This window comes from Rousettus aegyptiacus, unplaced genomic scaffold, assembly GCF_014176215.1.
Source record: "Rousettus aegyptiacus isolate mRouAeg1 unplaced genomic scaffold, mRouAeg1.p scaffold_m13_p_16, whole genome shotgun sequence".
In the NCBI taxonomy this organism is placed as follows: Eukaryota; Metazoa; Chordata; class Mammalia; order Chiroptera; family Pteropodidae; genus Rousettus; species Rousettus aegyptiacus.
This window is the reverse complement of record NW_023416291.1, coordinates 37433572-37454661: the sequence shown is the minus strand read 5'-3', so window position 1 is coordinate 37454661 and position 21090 is coordinate 37433572. Positions and strand designations below refer to the sequence as shown.

At 54.0% G+C, this 21090-nt stretch overlaps 1 protein-coding gene across 7 annotated transcripts in view; it reads right to left on the bottom strand.

Moving 5' to 3' along the window:
• Positions 1-7291: 7291 nt before the first annotated feature.
• ADGRL1 (adhesion G protein-coupled receptor L1) overlaps positions 7292-21090 on the bottom strand; it is a 40676-nt gene continuing 26877 nt past the window's right edge. For 3 of the 7 annotated variants that reach the window (XM_036233805.1, XM_016162109.2, XM_016162110.2), the window contains 19 exons: positions 18422-19222; positions 17256-17570; positions 16456-16559; positions 15962-16147; positions 15663-15701; positions 15295-15478; positions 15010-15132; positions 14281-14495; positions 13824-13994; positions 13166-13375; positions 12857-13077; positions 12643-12709; positions 12177-12268; positions 11458-11626; positions 10078-10206; positions 9809-9905; positions 9604-9732; positions 9414-9431; positions 7292-8964 (listed from right to left, as the gene is read on the bottom strand). In XM_036233805.1, the coding sequence (XP_036089698.1) occupies positions 8222-8964; positions 9414-9431; positions 9604-9732; positions 9809-9905; positions 10078-10206; positions 11458-11626; positions 12177-12268; positions 12643-12709; positions 12857-13077; positions 13166-13375; positions 13824-13994; positions 14281-14495; positions 15010-15132; positions 15295-15478; positions 15663-15701; positions 15962-16147; positions 16456-16559; positions 17256-17570; positions 18422-19222 (4013 nt within the window). In that variant the 3' untranslated portion in view covers positions 7292-8221. Of the gene's footprint in view, positions 8965-9413; positions 9432-9603; positions 9733-9808; positions 9906-10077; positions 10207-11457; positions 11627-12176; positions 12269-12642; positions 12710-12856; positions 13078-13165; positions 13376-13823; positions 13995-14280; positions 14496-15009; positions 15133-15294; positions 15479-15662; positions 15702-15961; positions 16148-16455; positions 16560-17255; positions 17571-18421; positions 19223-20371; positions 20457-21090 lie in introns of all 7 variants that reach the window. The other 4 variants (XM_036233808.1, XM_016162112.2, XM_036233807.1 and 1 more) reach the window with 3 other exon arrangements.

Genomic DNA, 21090 nt, shown 5'->3' with positions numbered 1-21090 from the left:
AACAGTGAAGAGTAGTAATTGTGTTAAAGCTTAGCCCTGCAGCAGGTCTTTCTAACATTTTGTGTGACTTTTTTGTGTGGCGAAATGGGAAGTTTGCGTAGAGTACTTCTGTTGCAAGCTGGAAAATGATGGTAGCTGAAGTAATACATTTGTATAGATAGTTGTGTGAGTTGAGGTGAAACTGGTGACTTTTTTCATGGAACATCATTTTTACTTGAAAGAGTGATAGACAGGCTATAGTTATTCAGATTAGGGTATTTGGCAGATATTTTCTCAGAAATGAATGGAGCGAGCCAGTCACTGAAAGAACTGATGGTTGTTGCCAGTGATAAAATCCGAGCTTTCAAGCAACACTTAGACATTTGGGAAACTTTTATTCACCACCTTGAACCTGGCAACTTTGCAATATTTAAAGGCTTTTTCGATGAGATTAGTGGTGATGTTAACAAATATGACTTAAAATATTGTGTAGTAATAACTCAGATCAGTATTTTCCCAAAGATTAATGCATGATATTACAAAATCATGCATTGGGAAAAGATCAGTTAAATTTTTAAGATAAGACTAATGGGTGTCAGTGTAACAGTAAGAAAAGTTCATTGATACAATTTTATATTTCACTTTGTAACTAACTTTAATATACCACCACTTGTTGCATTTTGGTATAGTAACAAAGTAGAATATCCCCAATTAGACTAACACTTCTCCCTTTTCTAACTATGTATCTCTGTGAGACTGTATGTATACTTCAACCAAAACAGCATATTGCAACAGATTGATTGCAGAAGTCCTGTGTGAGAATCCAGCTGTCTTCCATTAAGCCAGGAGAAGCTTTACAAAAATGTAAAACAATGCCATTCTTTTCACTACTTTGTTTTTTAAAAAAAATTTTTTTTCATAATGTAGGTTATGTTAACATTTAATGGATTTATTAGGTAATTTAGTTAAATATTAAAAGTTTTTATCAGTTTTTATTTCCAAATCAGTCAATATAAATAAGATATAATCTATAAACAACAGCTCTTAAGGGTCCTTATTTTTGAAAAAGATGTACTTTTTTTAGAGCAGTTTTAGGTTCACAGAAAAATTAAGTGTAAGGTACAGAGATTTCCCATATACCCCCTCCCCCCCACCTCCACATGCATAGCCTCCCCCACAATAAATATCTCCACCGGGGTGATACATTTGTTATAATTGATGAACCTACATTGACACATCATTAACAGAGCGTGAGATCCATAGTTTATTTACATTAAGGTTCACTCTTGTGTTGTACTTGTGTTGTACATTCTGTGGGTTTAGACAAATATATGACATGTATCCGTCAGTATAGTCTCATACAGAGTATTTTCACTGCCCTGAAATATTCTGTGTTCTGCCTAGCCATCTCCCAGTCCTTGTTAAATTTTAAGGAGGTGAAGGGATCCCAACACCACAAAATTTGAGATACTCTAGACTAATCTATTCTTTCCCTAGTGACTTGTGACCTCTGTCTACAGCAAGTTTCCATCTAGTCACAGGTCTCTTCATTGGCCTGTGCCAATACCACATTGTCTTAAATATTACTACACTATAACCAACCTTGGTAAGACTAGTTACTTACCTTGTTCTTTCTTCTTCCAATTATATTGGTTATGCTTGGTCTTTATTTTTCCACAGAAAGTAGGACACACAAATAACTTTCTATTTACAGAAGTAATATATGTTTAATGCAAAAAAGAAAAGCAGTTGCAAGAAAGTAAAAATTACCCACTACTTAATTAATATTTTGGTTCATAGTTTCATATTCTGCATATACTGTGCATACATGTATAATACACATGCACACATACACATATATGTATACACTTTTTGCATATACATGTCATTTCAAAATTGAGGCAGTATTTTATATCCAGCTTTTTGTACTTAGTATTGTTATAAATATATTTCACATCATTTAGTGTTCTTCTACATCATTGGTTTTAATGGTTACAATGATATTCTGCTTCTATGGACATGCATAACTTATGTAACTTTTTTATGCTGAAATTTTAGATTATTCCTATTCTTAGAAACCTGTCTACAGTGAACCTTCTTGCCGCTGTCTTCATGCACATGTGCAATTCCTTAGGATAGATTCCTAATAGAGGACTGGTGGCTTAAAGTGAGGGCTTCAGTTATGAGAAGCTGAGATCACTTGGATGGAGGGAGAGGGTGATGGAAGACAGTGGGACAGGACAGACAGAAAAAAGTAGCAGTTGAAAGGGTTTTGGTCAAGGAGAGTCCTGGTGAAGTGAGAAGTGATAAAACAGGGAGGGAGAAGCCAGCAGGGGCCTGTCATCACTGCTGGTTTCCATGACTGATGTTTGACAGGGTAAGGGAGGAGCAGACAAAGCCTATAATGTTGTGGGGATGGAGAGCTAACCTCAGCCTGGCTTCCCCCAGGCCTTCCCAAGAGTTCATGGGAGAGAGGAGGTTTTCTCAAGGGCAGAGGCCCCCACTGCTTTCAGCCTTTTAGGGATCTGAAGAGACTCTCCTATTGCTCTGCATTAAGGCCTTCCCTTTGGCTTGACTCCCATGGGTCTACTCTAGACAGTCCTAATACTAGCTATGTAGGGACCATCAAGCTGTGGCATGGTTAGTGGGAATCTCCTCTGATGCAGGGAGCCATATTGTCAGCTTCCTTTATCATGCACTGAGTGAGGCTGGTGAGTAGTAGTGGGGTTGGGCAACTGCTGCTGTGTGCAGACAGCCCTACAAGCAGCCCTGGGGACAGAAGACCAAGACAGGCCTAGTCCAGCTTTCTCTTATTGGTTGACTGAATGTGGGTACATTCTCTAACCATGTAGGGGATGTTCTCTAACCTTTCTGGGCTTCAGTTTCTGCAGCTGTAGGTGGGGCTAAGTAATACCTGCTCATTGGTTCTTTGGAAAGATTAAATTGGACGGCTATGTAAAACATCTATAGTCATTGTGAACTCTATAGTAATCTTATTTGAGTAAGTCATTTAATCGCTCTAACCTGTTTTTTTTTTTTTTCCATCTGATAAATAAGGATAATTAAGTGAGATGAAACGTAGGGAAGAGCTTTGAAATGATAAATAACAAATGTTACTCCTGGGCACATGCAAACAGGTGCCACTAACACCCACCTGAGGGCCATCACTTGTCATGCTCACTAGATTTCTACTTTGTGTGTAATGGAAAAGGATGTGTGTAGGGCTGGGAAGAGTAAACGACACAAGGCAGAAGGATGGTCCGTGTTGTGGAATCTCAGGCCAGGATCAGATTTCAAAATCAGACCATGAGGTCAAAATCATATGTTAAATTTATCCTTAAAGCCCCTGAAGTGGCTCACAGGGCATCTCTCAGTCCAGTAGAATCATTTCCTTTTCCAGTATAGGAACAGATTCTCTTTTCTTGGACTGGGCATCACCTAAAATATTGAAGTTAGGTTTTTGGGCCATGCTGAATTAAAAACTTAGCATAACAATGAGAAATGCCTCAGAACCAAGACCAGTTGAAGGAGTAGCAGATTCACAACTCCCATCATTCTTAGCTCTCCTCTCAGGCTCACTCTTGGTTATAAGCTCAATTCAGCTTTCTGTCCTTCAACAAATATTTATTGATCACCTACTGTGTGCCAGAAGCTATGCTAAACACTGGCGAACAACAGTGTAAAAACACCATTCTCTATTACCTTCTAGTGGGGGAAGCAGACAATAAATAAGGAAAAAAAGATACAATAAATAAGGAAAAAAAGATAGTGAGATGGGAGTACCAAAGGAGACAAACAAAGCAAGATCAGGGATAGGAATTTCTGGAGTGGCCAGTAGCAATTTAAATGTAGTAGTTTGGGAAAGTCTGCTGGGAAACTGATTTGCATAAGCCCTGCTTGAAACAGCCAGGGCAAAGGCCCTGAGGCAGGCAGGTGGGTGCCTGCATGTATGCGGATGAGGAGTCTAGTGTGGCTGGCATGGAGGGAAAGAGGGCAGCTGTGGGGATGAGATCTGATGCTGTAGGGTCTTGTCAACCATTGTGCTGATCTTGGCCTTTCATCTGGGCAAGCGAGAGGAGGCCAAATCGTGAAGAGGGACAAAGGAGCTAGTTAATGGCCCTGGTGAAAGGGATGGCTTGAACCACAATGATGAGAACTGGTTCTGGATATTTTAAAGTTAGAGCTGCCATTGCATTTATTGTCAGAATATATGTGGAGTATGAAACAAGATGAGTTCAAGAGATGTTCTGAGGGTTTTAGCTTGAGTCTTAGGATGGACTTGCCATTGAGATAGGGAAGCCTGTGGGAGGAGCTGGGGAATGGTGGTCAGGAACTGGGTTTAGGACAGGTTAAGTTTGAGATCCTACCAGGCACCTAGGGGTAGATGGGGCCTGGGATGTTGGATGAACATAAATCTGGAGCTCAAGGTAGAAGTTTAAACTGGGCTCTACACTTTATCAGTGTGTGGATAGCATTTAAAATCCTAAGATGGGACAAGAGCTCCCAGGGTAGGTCGGGAAAAGGCTGAGCCCCTGGCTTCACCAGCATTAAGAGGTCAAGAAATAAAAGAACCAGCTACCACAACTAGGAAGGGGTTCCTGGGGAGGTGGGAAGAGAATCAGGGCAGTGTGGTGTCCTGGATGCAGGTGTTGAGGGCAGAGGGGCATGGAGAGAGATGCTCTGTTTGAGTAGTCATTTCTGTCTCTGAGTGCTGGCAGTTCTATTTGAGAATGTGAAATACACGATGCAATTCCATTGTTGTCACTTTTGAAAAAGCACCATTCCAACAGCATGTGGGAGTCTAGGAAAAGCAGTTGAAATTAGACAGGCACAGCGTAAAATTCCTGTGCTTGCTCTAATACAGCCTGTGGACAATGTCCAGGCCTGGAGGGACTTTTGCAAGACACATGGTAGTTGCCTGGCCTAGAGAGACTTGGGTGTGCATCCAGGTACTATAAGCCTATTCTCCTAATAGACTTCACCCTAGAGTGTTTATAGGGATTCAAAGAAAAACTACTTCTGAATTGCTCAGCCAGGCCCAGGAACCTACCAAGTTTTCTGTAAACATTAATGGTTCCGTGATGCTCCAGGCCTCTGCTGTAGCTTCTATACATTGCAGTGCAGGCTCCTCATGGTGTCAGAGCCTCACAGGGATAGGCCTTGCATATCCACTCACCCATTTCTCGCCCAGCAATGAGTCACACCACTCCTGTCATTCCAAGAAATCTTAATTTCTTTATTATTTTTTTTGACTCAACAATTTTTTTAACTTTTTTTCTGAAACGTTCTTGTTGTTATGAGCCTTTTGTTTTGTTCTCGTTAAATGCACTCGACCCAAAATTGGTTTGGCATATCGAAAAGGAGACCAAGGAGGGATTGGGGGGTGTGGGAGAGGGGGGAGGAGGCCCAAATGGACAGAGAAACTAAGGGTGAGAGGAGAACACAGACAGCAAGGAAGACACAGGAAAAGAAGTGGAGACACAAAAAAGAAGGCAAAGGAAACCCCAAAAAATAATATTTAAAAGCAAATGAATTCAGGAGCCCAAGGAGGGGAGTAGGAGAGGAAACCAAGACCCTTCCTTCTCTATACCGTCCCAGCTGGGGTGGGGGTGTCAAGGCACCAGGTCTGGTTGGGGTTGGGGAACACCAGGGCTCCCAGGGGTGGTTTTGTGCTGGACTGCAGTGGTGTCCAGCCCGACCAGGGGGCCCTGCCACACAGCTTTGAGGCCTGGAAATCCATCTTGGTGATTCTGGCCAGAATCAGAACCAAGGGAACCACTATACCCTCTCTCTCCCCCCATGATTGTCGGTGTATGGAGAGATAAAAGGAGGGCTCAGCAGGGGAGACGAGGGACTCTTTGCATGCTTCTAGCCCCCCTGGGAACTCTCCCACCCTGCCCACTTTTTCTGCCCTCTTGCTGGTATCTAGCTGCACTGATGCTTGGGCTGGGCTAACTCCTTCATCTATCCTCATCTCCTGCCAGCTCTTCACAGACCTCTAACTGCCCCAACCACAGTGGAGTTCCTGGCCTCCTGAAGCCAAAGCATGCCACGGATCTAGCTCTTGCCCTCCTCACAGAGCTATCTGGGCAAGACCATCTCTATCCTTCTCCCCATCCACTCATCCATGGTCTTCTGGTGAAAGGAGTTAAGCCTTCCTACTGGAAAAAGCCAGAGATAGGACCCAACTCTGCCTTCACACACCTGTCTCCCTACACAGGACAAACCACCATCTTTGGTCTGACCCCTTCTCCTGACAGGGACAAGCCAGCCCCAGCTCCCCAGAAAAGGTGGGGCTTTTTAGCAGCAAAAGGGTCCTTCCAGCCACCTACCTGTCTCTTATCCCCAGTTCCTCCCTAGAGCCCTTCCCCCTTAACCCAAAGTTCATGGCAGCAGCAGGCTGAGACCCGAAGATGTTTGAAAACTCATGGCACTTGTGAGAAAAAAGAGGAGGGCAAAAGAGACAGAGGGATCAGAGCAGAAGTGGAGGTCCACCCCTGGGGAAATGGCAATGATGGGGCTGGGTTAGTGTGGCAATGGGACTATGCTACCCTCAGAGTCGGGGTGGGGCAGGGAAGGCCAGGGCGACAGGCTGGAGAGAGGTACTCAGGAGATACCCCAGCCTGGAGCTTCTGGGGTCTGCAGGCTTGGGGTTGAACCCCCACAACACTGGTGTCTTGACCCCAGGCCCTGGTACCTAGTTTTGCCCTCACTGTGGGAGGGTGTAGGGTGGGGAAGGTGCTTTCATGCACTCCACCCCCAACCCCCCAGAGAAGACTACATCACTCCCAGCCTTCCCTCAGTCATACCCACCACCATCAAACCTTGCTACCCTCATTTTTCTTCCCCCATCATCCTCTCTAGGCAGGAAATCAGCTCCTCATCCTTGGCCCAGAGTTCCAGAAGCCGTATACAATAGACAGGAACTCAAAGGGATAGCACAGCCATCTTGGCAAAAGCATCTTTGGGTGTGTGGGGTGCCTCCCCCGGGCCAGTGGGGAGGGGAGAAGACAGGCCCCAGGCCTGGGGCAGGCAGTGAGGTACACGCCCCAGGAGGGCTGACTGATGCCAGGGGCAGGCAGAGCAGGGAAAGAGGCGACAGAAACAGGTGCTGGGAAGGAAACGGGTTCTTTGTTTCGCTGTTGTGTCTAGATTTTTTTTCTGTCTCTGGATTGTAAAAAGCTGCTCTGGCGGCCTGCCCACCCTGGCTGGGGATGCACACGTACACAGAGAAGTCCTGGCTGCCAGGCCCAGCGGTGCCGCTCTGCTCCGGAGAAAGCTCGGGCTGGCCGGGCCCCGCAGGCTCCCGGTGGCTTCAAGTGATGAGATTTTTTTTTTTTTTTGTCTTTTTCTTTTCCATTTCGTTGAAATATTTACAGCAATGGGAGAGGAGAGAGGAAGGGGAAGAGGGCCCCCTAGGGAAAGATCCAAGCCCAGGACCCACTCCCCAGGGAGATCCAGACCCAAAATCTGCTCCCCAGATAGCCAAGCCCACAGGACTGGGAACTGCCCATATATGGCCACCCCTGTGGGCTGGGGGCCCTGCAGGGAGTTGTGCTTCATCAGGAGTCGCCCCAAGGGAGGGGGTCATTGGGTGCACTTGAGGAGGGCTGAGGGGGCAGGCTTGCTGGGGAGGCTGGGAAGAAGAGCAGAAGGAAGGAGCTTCAGAGAAAATTCCACCTTTAAACCACCAGCCACAAATGCCCATTCCTCTGGCCCTGGGGCTTTCTCCTGGGTCAGAGGTCCCAGTCTCCAGGGAGCAGGGAACTGCAGTGCAGCAGAACCTGTCCATCTGTCCTTCTGCTCCCGGTGCAGCCCAGCATTTCTGGCTGCAGAAAGAGGAGCAGCTGACAGGTTCCATCCAGCAGGGTCTTTGGCCCAAGGACACCAAAGCCCTCATTCTCCCTCCAGCAGATAAGAGTAGGGGGAGGGGAAAGTCAAGAGTGGGCTGCACCCTTTCAATTTCTCCTTCCTCATTCTCCAGGGAACCTCTTGGCTCTTCCTCACTGCACTTTCCCCAAATTGAGCTGGTACATGTGGCTGGTAGAAACCCTGTCTGAACCCTGCACCTCAGGTCCCCCAGAGCAGAGCTCCCAAGGGGCCTCGAGGACCTGCAGCCGAGGGGTGCCTTGAGAAAGTGGCCCACCAGCCACTGCCTCCATCAGTCTCCCTCTCCCACCAGAGCCCTGCTCAGGGTTCCCCTCCCTGGCCTGGGCCACCAACCCCTGGTCTGTGAGGTTCCTCAGAGACTGGTGACCAGCTGCATCTGCCCATCCCCATCGGGCCCTGGCCCCTCGAGGCCCGGGGCCGCCAGGTAGCCCTCGTGGCTGGGCCGCCGCACCTGGTAGTAGCCCTGCAGGGGGTTCCGGGCCACCAGGGCCGGTGGGCGAGAGGTGTAATAGATTTCAGGGGGGCCAGGGGGTGCAGGTGGGGGTGGGGGCAGGGCCTCGCTGGGCCCCTCGGGGCTGCTGTCCGGGTAGGAGGGCGAGTCCCGCAGGTTGGCCCCGCTGGCATAGAGGGAGTCCCTGCCCGGAGGGGAGGAGAGGGGCCGGCTGGTGGCCCCATCCTCCGCCGTGCAGCTCTCTGACTCGTCCAGATCGCTCTGGTACAGCACCGACTGGGCCCGGGGCAGCAGGAGCGGCTCCTCCAGGGCCTTGTAGAGAAGTTCGATCTCTGCCCGGTCAGCACCCCCGGGCCCTCCTGCCTCTTCCTCACTGCCACCCCCCGGCACAGGTGGCACGGGGGGCTCGGGTGGTGGTGGGCCTTTGGCCCCGCTGCTGCTGCCCCGCAGGTTGTTGTGCACCAGCTCCGAGATGATCATCTTTTCGAAAGCGGCAGCATCTGCCAGGTTCCGGCCTCGGGGTGGCTCGGGAGCCCCGTCCCCGGGAGGGAAATCCCCACTTCGCAAGGAGTAACTGTTGTTGAAGTTGCCGTTGAGGGGCAGTGTGTCCATGCCACAGGCTTCTCGGCCTCCCAAGGGGTGCTCTGCAGGCAGAAGGGGGCTGCTCAGGAGGGCTGGGCAGTGAGAGGGGTGTAGGCCACACAGTGGGGTACCTGGGCTCACCCCTGCTTTGGGGACTGGGGTTTCCCATTCCCCGTCTTCCTCACTGGCAGTAGGGACAGTTGCCATGTAGCAGATTAGTGGAAGTGGGGTAGGAGACCATTTCCCCAGGGTCCCCTCCCCTCCCAGCTGGGGGCTCAGAATCTCAGCGGTGCGAGGAGACCTGGGTGACCAGGTCCGTTTCCTGTGCTCTGACCTTCATCACTTTCTTTCCTCACCCAAGGCCCAAATGCAACACCAGCAAACTGCCAAGCCAGAGACTGTGTGTGTGGAGGGGGGTCGGGGGCAGCACCCTGAGCTCTCCCTAGGTGAGTGAGGCCCTGTCACGTTCCCCTCCCGGCATCAGAAAGGTTACCAGGAAAGTCACACTTACTGGGTTCTCGGTAGCTCCCTGCAGGTGCCAGCCGGGAGGGAAGAGAGAGAAAGTGAGTGGTCGTGGAACGCCAAGTCCAGGCTCCCGTTCAGGAGGCATGAGAACACCCCAAGTGAAGACCCCTTGGGATGCAGACCCCATGCTCCCTGACCTGGGCTGTCGCCCTCTCCTGGCACCAGTGTGCTCTTACCTGGGGAGTTGAAAACAGGGGGCGAAGAAGGATTAAAGCCCACTGACTCAGCGATGAGGGTGTTGTAGGGGCTGGTGCCCCCACGGGGCTGCAGCACAGGGTTGGTCAGCAGGTGGTTCCCCATGGTACCTATCCAAGAGGTCAGAGATCACAAGACAGCTGGGAAACACAGGCCTGGAGCCAGGGGTGAGGTGTACTGTCTTACCTCGGTTCAGGGTGGGAGTGCTATTGATGTCGCCCGCCATGAAGGAGGATTCTGTTTGTTTCCTCACGGTGTCATTCCACATTCTTCGGATTCGGCTCTGAAGACACATCCCAGACATGAAGGGGCCCTCGAGCCACCCACCCTCCGGGATCTGAGAACACTTGCCTGATGCACACCTACAGGGACCTGGGCCAAGCATTGCCCCGCATCTTGGGCCCAACATTCAGCCTCAGGGAGCCCTGCCTGGTGCCCAACCCCAGCCCAGATACCTGGGTCCCTGTGTAGTAGCGAGTGTTGCTCCGCATGGCTGAGGTCTTGAGGGAGCCGTGAGCGCCCCCAGGTGGGGAGCGGATGCAGCAGTAGGAGTGTCGCAGGCACTTGCTGTACTCCTTGTGCACCTGGGGAGCGAGGAGGACAGGCAGCTGGCAGGCAGCAGGTGCCTTCACCTTGGGAGTCCAGAGACCAAGCTACCGGTGGGCATCAGAAACCTGTCTCCTGTCCCCAAGCAGCCATCCAGGTAGACTCTCTCTCCTGGCTCAGGCCCATCCCCCTTTCTCCATCTCCATGAATAGTCTCATTCATTCATTGACTCAACAGCTCTTTAATGAGCATACTCTATGTGCCAGGTGTAGCTTAGGCCCTGGGGATAGTACAACACAAATCAAACACAAAGCCCTACCTCTCAGAACTGCTGTCTTAGTAGACAGACATAACGTAGATACAAACATCAGTACGTAAGGTAGGATGTCTGACGATGTTAGGTGCTGCAAACAGACCTATGGCTGGGAAGGGGGTTAGGCAGTGCTGGCCATTTCAAACAGATCAGGGGAGGTGCCTCAATAAGAAGGAGATGTTTTGGCAAAGACCTGAGAGAAATCAGATATCTGGGGAAGAGCAGGGGACAAGCCCTAAGGAGGTTCCATGTCTAGGTGTCTGAGAGAGCAGAGAGCATGGCTGGAGGAGAGAAAAGGTAACTGGGGCCCTGGTCACACCATATAGGCCTGGGGGCTCCTTTAAGAACGTCACTGTGTGTGAAGTGGGGGCCATGCAAGGAAGTCACTGTCCCTGTATGTCCAATGGGGGCCACCAGACAGTTTTGAACGGAACAGGGTACAGTCAGCCTTGGAGCAGGATTCTGATCGCTGCCTTCTTCATCCCCCTGCCTCAGCCTTACCCACCTCGGACCAACAATCTGACGGAGGCTCCACTGCCTTCAGGACCAAATATACAAATGCCTTGGCTCAGTTTCCATGCTTGAGTCTTGAATGCCCTGTATGCCCCTCTAAGTTTCTTTGCTTCTGTTTATCTTTATTTTTTTAAAGATTTAAACACATTTATTTAAAAAGGAAATGTTCTATCACTACAAAACTCACAGATGACTCCGAATGGTACCCAGAGTCATCTCCCTCCTGTATACCTGTTTTGTGCCCTATGTTATGGGAGAGCTCCCGTCACTGCATCTCTGTCCTCTGCTCTCCTAGCTCCCCACATCTGCCTGGCTTTCTTGTTCCTCCAATCCGCTGTATCTTGTTTTCCAGAACCCTCTTCACCCTAGCTGAATCTTTCCTGACCCTGAGCCCACGCTCTCCTCTCAGCAAACACAGGCCACCACAGAAGGCAAGCACCTGGGCCCCCTTCCTTGACCTCACCTTCTTCTGTAAGGCGCAGTGAAAGACAAAGATGAAGACCCCCTGGAAGGCGTTGAAGGTAGTAAAGAGATAGGCCATGACCACCGACTCCTTGTTGATGAACAGGAGGCCAAAAGCCCAGGTGAGGCCGAGCAGGAAGAGCAGCGCAATGGCTCCCAGGGCCCAGGATCTGGGGACAGGTAGGGAGAGGGATAGGAACATCAGAGTACCCGCCAGCAGAGATACCTCCTCTATTGGCCATTTTGGGCCTGGACGCTGTCTACAAAAACCCACCTGGGTGAGTAGGCCTGATGGGAATGGCCCGCCCAGTGCCCAGCCACACTTCCACCCCGCCTGAGCCTGAGGACAGGCAGAGTCAGGGAGTCGAGGTTTGTGAATGGTTATTCCCCTGCATCCTTCTTCCTTTAGGCCATGTTTCCAGATCCTTAAACTATCTGTCTTTTGCTGCTTACTTCTCTTTAAGTTGCCCTGAAATGGACTCACTTTTTGAACTCGGCCTCACCCTGAGCAGTTATATTCCCCAAGCCACAAGTCGGCCAAGTTAATGCCATGTTTTCTAATACTCATTAAGTAGATATAGAGTGAACACAATAAAAACCATCTCTGTTCATAAATCACATTGTATGACAGCAGAGGTGACAGCACATTTTAATAAGTCCTAGGAGAGGCCAGCTCGGTGTGGGGTTTTGGGGGGCAGGGTGGGGAGGCGGGGTACTCACTTAATGTTGTCGAGGCGACTCGAGTCGGGCTTGAGCACAGATGAGCTCCGGATCATCTTGTGCAGGGTCACCATGAGAAACACCAGATTTACCTGGGGACAGGACAAGGGGAGGGGCTGGGCCAGGGTCGCTCTGCCTGCCAGCTGCCAGTGTGAGCTCCTGGCCAGGTCTCAGCATGGACTCCTTCATGGACTCCTCTGATGATGTACCTGCCCCACATACCCGCCTACTGGTGTAACCGTCTATTACATGGCTCCCACTGCTGGGAGGATGGGGCCTCTAGCCTGACACAGAAGAGGGACTCAAATCACAGCTCCTGGACGGATGGCCCTCACCGCTGGAACTCTACAGACACACTGTGCTCCTGTCCTTTTAGGTGGCTGCTTAGTTCTCACAGGGGCTCAGGGTCAAGGCTAGCCAGGATAAAGGATGAAAACAGTACCAGATGTACTGCCTTCCAACTTACCACAATAACAAAGGAGACGGGCCCAATGAAGCTCCAGATGAAATAATTGTCTACTCGGAGCCAGCAGCTATAAAAAAAGCAGAGCCAGGGTAGAGAGAGGTGGGGGGAGGGGAGATTGTGGGGGACCTTCCCTCCAAACCCAGGAGCCCAGTGCTGTGAGGGTCCTGCTACTGAACAGGGAGCCAGGCAGGAGGAGAGAAGGAGGGGCACTCACGCCTTCTCAGTGCCGTAGCTGCGGTAGTCGATGGCGGCTGCGATGCCCACCACCAGGGCTGGGAAGCAGTAGCCGCCCAGGTAGTAGTACTTGGTGCGGGAGTACTCGCTCTCGAACACCTCCACCAGTAGCAGGTAGAGGTGCACGCCCTCCAGGCATAGCCAGGAAAAGGCAGCCAGGAAGAAGTAGTGCAGCAGACCAGCGAAGATGGGGCAGGCAATCTGGGGGGCAGGGGCACCACAGGTGAGGAGGGGACAGGCTGGGTCACCTCTCCTCCCTCCCCCTGCCCCCACCCCACGCCAGACCCACCTCATACTGAGTCTTGTCTATGCCAACCAGGAAGAGCAGCTCGGCTAGGAAGAGATTGATGCAGAGATTCTTGTGGATGGTGTTGCGGTCGGTCTGCAGCCCCCGCAGGAAGCAGAAGGTAGAGATGCAGATGGCCAGACAGACCAGAGAGATCACAATGCCCACCCAGGTGATGACTGACAGCAGCAGCTCGTTGATGCGGCCCTGGTACTGGAGGACAGTAGGGTGTGCACTCAGCGCCCTTGGCCTTGCACATGGCCAGGCTCACCCTGGGCTCAGATAGGTGCCAGCGGCAGACCAGGCCTCAGGCCATGAACACCACTGGTGTAGCCCTGCTGGCCTTCTGCCCCTGGCCAACTTGCTGGCCCCCACCCCTCTGCAGGCAGCACGCTCACTTCCTCATGCTCTGGAAGGTGTGTGGAGAGATGACAAAGGTGACACCAACTTGCTTTTCCAGTGCCTTGGGAGAAGGTGGGACCGTGACCAGAGAGAGAGAACCAGACATGTGGTCTCATGCCCTGGGCAAGACTAGTGCCGCCCCCATGCCCATGAAGCTGGCCTTCCCTGGCACTGCCCACGACGCACTCTAATGCCATGCAAAGCTGAGCCAATGAGCAGGCCCGCCCAGAGCAGTGCAGCGGGATGCTGGCCAGCTTACGATCTCGCGGTGAGCCATGAGCACAGCAAAGTTGGTGAGGTGGCTGCAGGCACACGTCGTGTGGGTCTTGTTGGACTCCACCAGGCGGCAGCCCTGGGTTGACCAATAGCCCAGCATGGATCTCTCCGAGTAGTTCCAGAAGGAGCAGTTAGCATTGAAGTGGTTCTTGGCCTGTTGTGTGGTAGTGGCCGGCGAGTCAGATCTGGGGAGTCCCCTTCCAGCCCTCACACCCAGCTAGAGGGACAGCAACAAGCATGGAGCAGTGCCTAGGATTTCAAGCGGCAGTCTGAGATCTCTGGGGACAAATGGCCTAAGCTGCTGAGGTGGGGGCTGAGGGACCGGTGGCCCAGGGAGGGATCGGAACTTACTCTTGGGGTAGATGAACACGCAATGCAGGGATATACAGCCTGGGAACTCTGTGGATGCTGGGAACCCTATGGGGAACACCTCAGCTCACCTCCAGGTGGGCCACGGTGAAGATGACAGGGTCCATGAGGAAGACTCGGCTTGACTCCTTGTTGATGGAGGCTGCGATGACCTGTGAGTTCACCACAAGGGAGGCACCTCCCGGACCACCTGCGCCCACTTCACCTGCCAGCTTCACCGTGGCGTTCTCGGTGGACAGGAAGAGGCCCAAGTTGTTGTAGAGGATGAAGACAACTTTGACCACCCCTGGAAAGGACAGGTGCAGCGGGTGTGCCATCAGCCCTCGACTAACACACTTCCAGCCACCGGGACCTGGCTTCTCCAGACTGCAGCCCAGACGAGTAGGGATCAGGGATCCCTTCTCTGGGATCACTGCTTGGTTGTAGGCAGTGCCAAACAGCAGGGCAGCAGACCAAGAGACTCAGGGTCTGGGTCCTTGGGAACCTCTCATTTGCAGTGTGACTTCAAGCAAATCCCTAACCTGAGTCTTAGTCTCAAACAGGACAATTTTCCCTGAGCTGTGAGGATCAACCGCTGTTGCACAGGAGTGAGCCCTGCAGACTGCAAGTGTTCTGGGCTCTGTGGGGCTTTGGGGGGACCCCGTGAGTCCCCTGGAATGTTTCACCAGCTTGAGCGGAGAACTTATCTGTGTGTTGTTACAGGTCCCAACCTTTTCTCAGACTCTTCAACCCCATAAAAACTGACAGCCGCTGTTCTCCATAAGTGGGGCAGCGCTGCCAGCATGGGGCCGGGCACTGACCGTTGCGGCTGTTCTGCTTGATGGTGTTGGCTGACAGCTGGATGGAGTTCTCGCTTGGGTACTCCTGAGGGAACACCAGCTCCTGCACCTGGCCCTCCGTGTTCAGGACCGTGACCTCCAGGACTGTGGGGACAGAGGATGGCAGGGCATATGGGGTTGGGGTCTGTTCTCTGTCTAGAGGCCCAAGGTCAAGGGCCAGGGTATCCCCCACGGTCTCTGGAACAGGCAGGCTCCATAGTTCAAGGTTTGCACCTGAACTGGGCCTGGTAAGTCCACAGCACTCACCCACATTCTGTTTGGCAGCCAGGAAGCGGGCCGGCTCCCTGACGTTGTCGGCCAGCAGGAAGGCGCCCTCTTCCAGGACATCCAAGAGCATGGTGGCTGTGTGCACCTGCTCTGTGGCATTCATGTCCTTCCAGGACTCAAGAGCCTCTGGCCGTAGCAGGTTATCCACCGTTTCCACCACAGCCTGCACAGGTGGTGTTGGTGGGTGGTGGCACCACGAAGTCCCCCACATCCTCCAGTGGCACCACAAAGTCCCCCACATCCTCCAGAGGAGAGCAATGTGTCCCCTCCTCTCGGCCTCTATTCCCCCAGTGCCGACTGGAGCTTGTCCCACCCCACTCAGCCAGCAGGAGTCCCCTGGGCCTTACCTTGATGTAGTCCTTGCAGGTTCTCTCCCGCTTGTGCATCTAGGGAAGAGATGGAGGTGCTGTCAGGCCACATCTACCCACTCTCTTCTGCATCTGCCACCAAGCTGGGGCTGGGCCATGAGCAAGAGTTGTTCCTAAGTTATCCCCCAACCCCCAGGACCATCCGGGGCAGCCCAGGAGGGAGACCAGCAGGCCTGGAGTCTTTCCTTCCTGGTGGCAGCCCAGCTTGGAGGTACCAAGCCAAACCTTCCTGAGGCCCCGGGGTAGTGCCCACTGTTGGCCCCACTGTCAGGCCCCACCTTGTTGTAGTTCTTGCCAGCTGACTCGCGCTCAATGGGCCTCAGGGCCTGTAGCTGGGCATCCAGGATGTCCAGCAGCTGTTCCATCAGCTTCACAGAGGAGGACACGTCCCCCGCATAGATGGAACCCCGGGTGTGGCGGGCCAGCTCACTGGCAATGTTGGCTGCATTCTCCCCACTCTTGATCTGTGTGAGGCAGGAGTAGGGGACCCAGCTCTGTCAGGGACCATTTTGCTTCCCTCATGGTCCCTCTGCACATGCCCTGCCTGCTTAGCCCCTCTCATTCCTCTTTACTGCCCCTTCTCCCTGTCTGCTCTCTCCCCCACTTTGTAGGCCAGGGAGGGGACCCCACAGTCCTGCCTCTCAGACCTGCTGTCCATTTATCTTCATCGTCTCCCACTGTTCCACTGCCCCACTGCGCCCTGCACCCAGCCACCCAGGGCCCAGTGTGTGAGCAAAGGTGCCTATCTGGGAGGGGTGGCTGCTGCTGGTACCTTCTGGGCCACCTGGTTGACCCAGGGGGAGGTGCAGTTGCTGAGGTCAGGGCCCCGGGGGTTCCAGAGCCCCAGGGCTGGTAGACACTGGAAGGAGGCAATTCCTGCAGGGACAGACAGGAACAGAGAAGGGGGCCACAAGGAAGGGGGGGAAGCAAAAGCAGGAGGAAAGGAGACGAATGGGTGAGGGGAGAAGTGAGGGGAACATGGAAGACCAGACATGAAGCGTAGGACAGTCAAGAGAGTCACTCTGAGGTGACATAAGCCACACCTCAAATCCCTAAGCTCTCCCTCTGTCTTCCCTTCCATCTTTACCTACTGGAATTAGAACCTTCTAGCAAAACCCATCTGGGAAGTCCCCTTTCCATGACGCCTCTTCTTACCCTCCCCTCAGGTCTCTAGAGTGGGCGATCCTAGTCCCACCCCTCTGGCACTTCAGCTGTGGTCTCCTGCTGTTCCTAGGACTGTTCCATCTCCGCCTGAGGCTGCGACCCACCCAGCTTATCTCTGTGGGCTCCCTGCAGGGTCTGCCTAGTGCTCAGCACTGCAGGAAGGGTCAGGGAATGGGGCTGGGAAAACTAAGCTGCTGCTGTGCCCTGGGAGCTCTGCTGGGCTCTGGGGACACAGCTGCAAATGTCACGCATGAACCCTACTTGTAAGGCCCACACTTAGGGGAAGCGGACAGGTAAGTGCATCTATGCTGAGTGGTAGGCATGACCCTTGTCCCTTCCCTAGCCAGACCAGCAGTGGCCACCCCCCAACCCAGCCGCAGGAGAGATGACCAAGGTCTCTGTACTCACCTCGAGTCCCCTTGGGGCAGGGTCTCTCTACCAGCATGCCCTGCTGGGTGGCCGGCCACTGGACCCGCCGTACCTCTCGAGGTTCACAGAAGAGCTCTGGTGACACGTGCAGATTAGGGGCTGGGGGCCGCCGGGTGCTGGGGGCTGGGGCTGTGGCTAGAGGCAGGTCGGGTCCCAGCTGGTTGATGGCACCCACTGGGTGCGTGGTGAGGGGTGCCCGGCGGAGCGGGGTGGTGGCTGCCGGTGAGGCTGTGCTGGTGAGGGGCGTGGGCCGGACTGTGGTGGTTGTGCTGAGGGGTGGTGAAGTGGCTGGGCCTGGAATGGAGAGGAGGCCATGAGACAGAATCACCCCCATGCTTGGGGCCCCACCAGGCACAGGGTCCCTGGCATCCTAGTATCTTTCTTGCCACTGAAGTGGAAAGGTGTCCTGGTCCCCACTGGGTCTGGGAGAGGATCTCCTCTGCATTCTCTCCACCCACAGAGGTACATCACACCCATGGGACCGTCTAAAACATCGAAAGGTACAAATTCACTCGTGCGCCCTCAGGTCTGAGAGAGTGCCTGGAAAGGATAAGGCCGGGAAAGAGATGAACACCGCCACCTCTCATCCTTGGTTACTAACTGGTCTCTGTAACCCGGCCTCCGTCCCTCTGGGGGCCTCACCTCCCCATTATGCAAACAACCTGGATTAGACCAGGCTCCCTGGAGTCCTGGGGCTGCTCAGAGCTGGCTCAGGGCAGCTGAGGACAGAAACGCTGCAGAGGGGCTCTCACCCCATCAACAGCTCAACCTTGCCCTGTTTTACGCAGTATTTGAGCTTCCACTCAGGGTTCTGGTTGGTTAAGAGTTCCAGGGCTAAAAATGAACAAGCCTCTGAGAAAGGCAGTGCAGCAAGGTGGTTAGGCCCCCAAAGTCCTGGGTCCGAATCCTCAAGCTAATTCTCCACCCACTCGGTGCCTCAGTTTCCTCATCTGTAAGTAAGCTCGGGGAAGTAACAAGCCCTGTGTTAGAAGGGTTAGACAAGTTACCAGCTGGGAAGTGCTTGGAACAGCATGTGCTGTGTGACTCTCTCTGACCTCTAGGTCACTAAGAGCTGCCAGATTCACCCCCAACTCTGGGATGGACGTTGGGGGAGGGGGGCAGCAGTGGACACGAGCCATCCTCACCGGCACTGGGGTCTGGAGGCCCGAACTCCAGGCTATAGCGCACCACGAAGTAGTTGTTCCAGACGTAGAGCTGGTTGTCGCGCGGGTTGTAGTCCACCGAGGAGACGAACTGGTAGGGGTTGGGGAAGGCCAAGCTGACGGGCTCCTCGCGGTTAGCATTGGTGTTGAAGGCATAGTCCACGCGGTTGCCAGCCGCCTCGCTGTCGTCATCCACATAGACGGAGCGCAGCACATAGAGAACGCCGCACACCATGAAGGCGTTGGACGCTGAGCGCTTGTCGTAGCCCGTCTCCCACGTGCCCTCGAAGCGCAGCGTATACGGATTGAGCTGGCTCACCACCAGCCGCCCATTGTTGCCCTCGGTGGCATAGATGACCCACAGCCCATTCTCGTCCACAGCTAGGTCGATGTCGGTCTTGCCCCCCCAGCGGTAGGGCGAGGTATCGTGGTAGTTGGCGGTGTTGATGACTGTCTCCCCACTCTTGATGCGAGTGCGCAGATCGTACTTGACGATATTGCGCGTGCGCTCCTTGTTGTAGAAGACAGCGCCATCGTAGACCACGAAACCCGTGCCGTCCACACGGTTGGGCAGGCGGTAGGTGGTGGTGTGGCGTGCCGCCACATAGTCCTCCCATGAGGCGTACTCGGTCAGCGTGTCTGTGCGGTAGGGGATCCAGGGCATGACATAGATTCGGTCACCCGCCTGCAGTGGATCCTTGCACCACGCACCAGACTGGTGCTCCGACTCGTGCGTCGAAGTGGGTTCCAGCACCTTCTGGAGGGTCCCTGGGCACACGAAGACTGGGCCAGGCAGGTGGGTGGGGAGGAGACAGGAGAGGAGGAGCAGGGGTAAGGAAGAGGGGGAGAGAAAGGGGAGAGAGAGAGGCAAGTTGGTCACGTGGCCGGGGGGGAGCCAGGCTGTCCCCTCCTGCTGCTGCAGTCACGGTTGCTTGGTAGGGCTGGTGATGGGAAGGGGGTTTCCGGGCTGGGACCCCCACCCCGCCCAGCTGCCCCTCTCCCTGGAGATGTCAACCCTGGAGGTCATTAAGAGCAGGGTTAGTGGGGGGGAGGTGGTGCCCTCTTTCCTTCCCTGGCTGCTAGAGACCCCACAGGCTGGGGATACGGGGTTTGGCAAGAGCCCTCCCAGAGATGTCCTCCTGTGCCTTAAGTGGGACAGAAAGATCTCCTCACTGCAGCCACTGGCTTGGTGGCTTTGAGGTTCCAGGGACTCAGTGCCCTGCCCCTTCGCCATTGTCTCCGCCCCCTATGGAAGAGCTAGAGTCCAGGGTCCCATCCTTCATCAACCACACCAGGACACAGATTTTTTTTTTTTACTCCACTTTCTTCCTCCTGCAAAAATTGCAAGGTAGTGATGTTTTTGTACCCACTGTGGGTGTCAGGGGCGCCCCCCCATTCCAGGGTGGGGGAAACACCCAAGGTTCCTGTTGTGCAGCCTGTGGCCCCCACACACCTGGACCGACACAATCAGGAAAGATTTTTGGAAAAGTTCAGCCCCTCCCCAGGGCACCCAGCCCTGCCCCCAGCCGGCAGGGTCTCTCATGGGTTTGTTCAGCAGCAGACACTGACACTGGTGCACAGGGATTGGGGAGGTGGGACATGGGGAGGAAGGTGGCTCCCCAGGAGAGTTGGGGAGGGGGAAGGAGAGCTGCGTGGAGGGAAGAGAGACAAGGTGGGGGGTGGGCCTCAGCAGAGGTCCTGGCTCCAAGGGAGGCACACTGGAGACCACCTGGGAAGAAAGGGTTAGTGCTGACAGAGGAGAGAGGGGGTGAGCAGAGAATTCACTCCAAGGCCCAGGCCGGACTGAGGGTCCCTCGGGAGGGCAGTCCCAGGTCCAGCTCAGGGGGCAAGGGAGGGAACCAGGTGCTAGGATAAAGACCCAGCCCGCCCCAGCCAGGCCCCCCACCTCCCCTGCCCCGGACCCCGATTTACCTGCAACCATCCCCGGCTCGGGAGGAGGGACCAAGGCAGCGCTGATGTCAGAAAGGTGGGGGGCCCCGCCCCACCCCCCCATTCCCTGAAAAGGAGGAAAACCTCAACTGCATCTCGTTGGCCCCTGCTGGCCTGCCCACCCTTGCCCCATCACATCCCAGCACCACCTACTCCTAGCCTCCCCTGCCGACCCGGTGGAGGTCTGGACTCTCAACAATCAGTGTGGCCAGGTTCCCCTCCTCCTCCCAGAGTGGTGATGGCCAGAAGCCCCTCCATCCAGTATGGCTGGGGCCTCCCTCTCACCTCCCTGCTAGCAGAACCCATGGACAGGCCAGGGTGAGGGTTTGCAGTGAATTCTCTGCTTCTGCTTGGCCTGTCACTAAAGCAGCTGGCCCTGAGGCGGGCAGGGAGGGCTGGGACCTGGCACTGGCTTGGAGGGCAGCCCAAGGGTCCCCAGGCACAAAGCAGCCAGGAGCATGCCATTTTAGAAGGGGAAAAGGAGCCCCAGGCACAGAGATGGCCAGGAACCAGAAGGATCCTGGCTTGGGCCCTGGGGCTCTACCATCTCCTTATCCCCAATGCCCTGAGGTGTTGGCTTACACCCCTCCCCAGCACACCTGACCTCCACCCATTTCCTCTGTGCCCAGATCTCCCCTCTCCCCAAGCCCGGGCGGCCCTGTGCCAGCTGTGTGTGTGTGTGAGAGGGTGGTGGGAGGTCT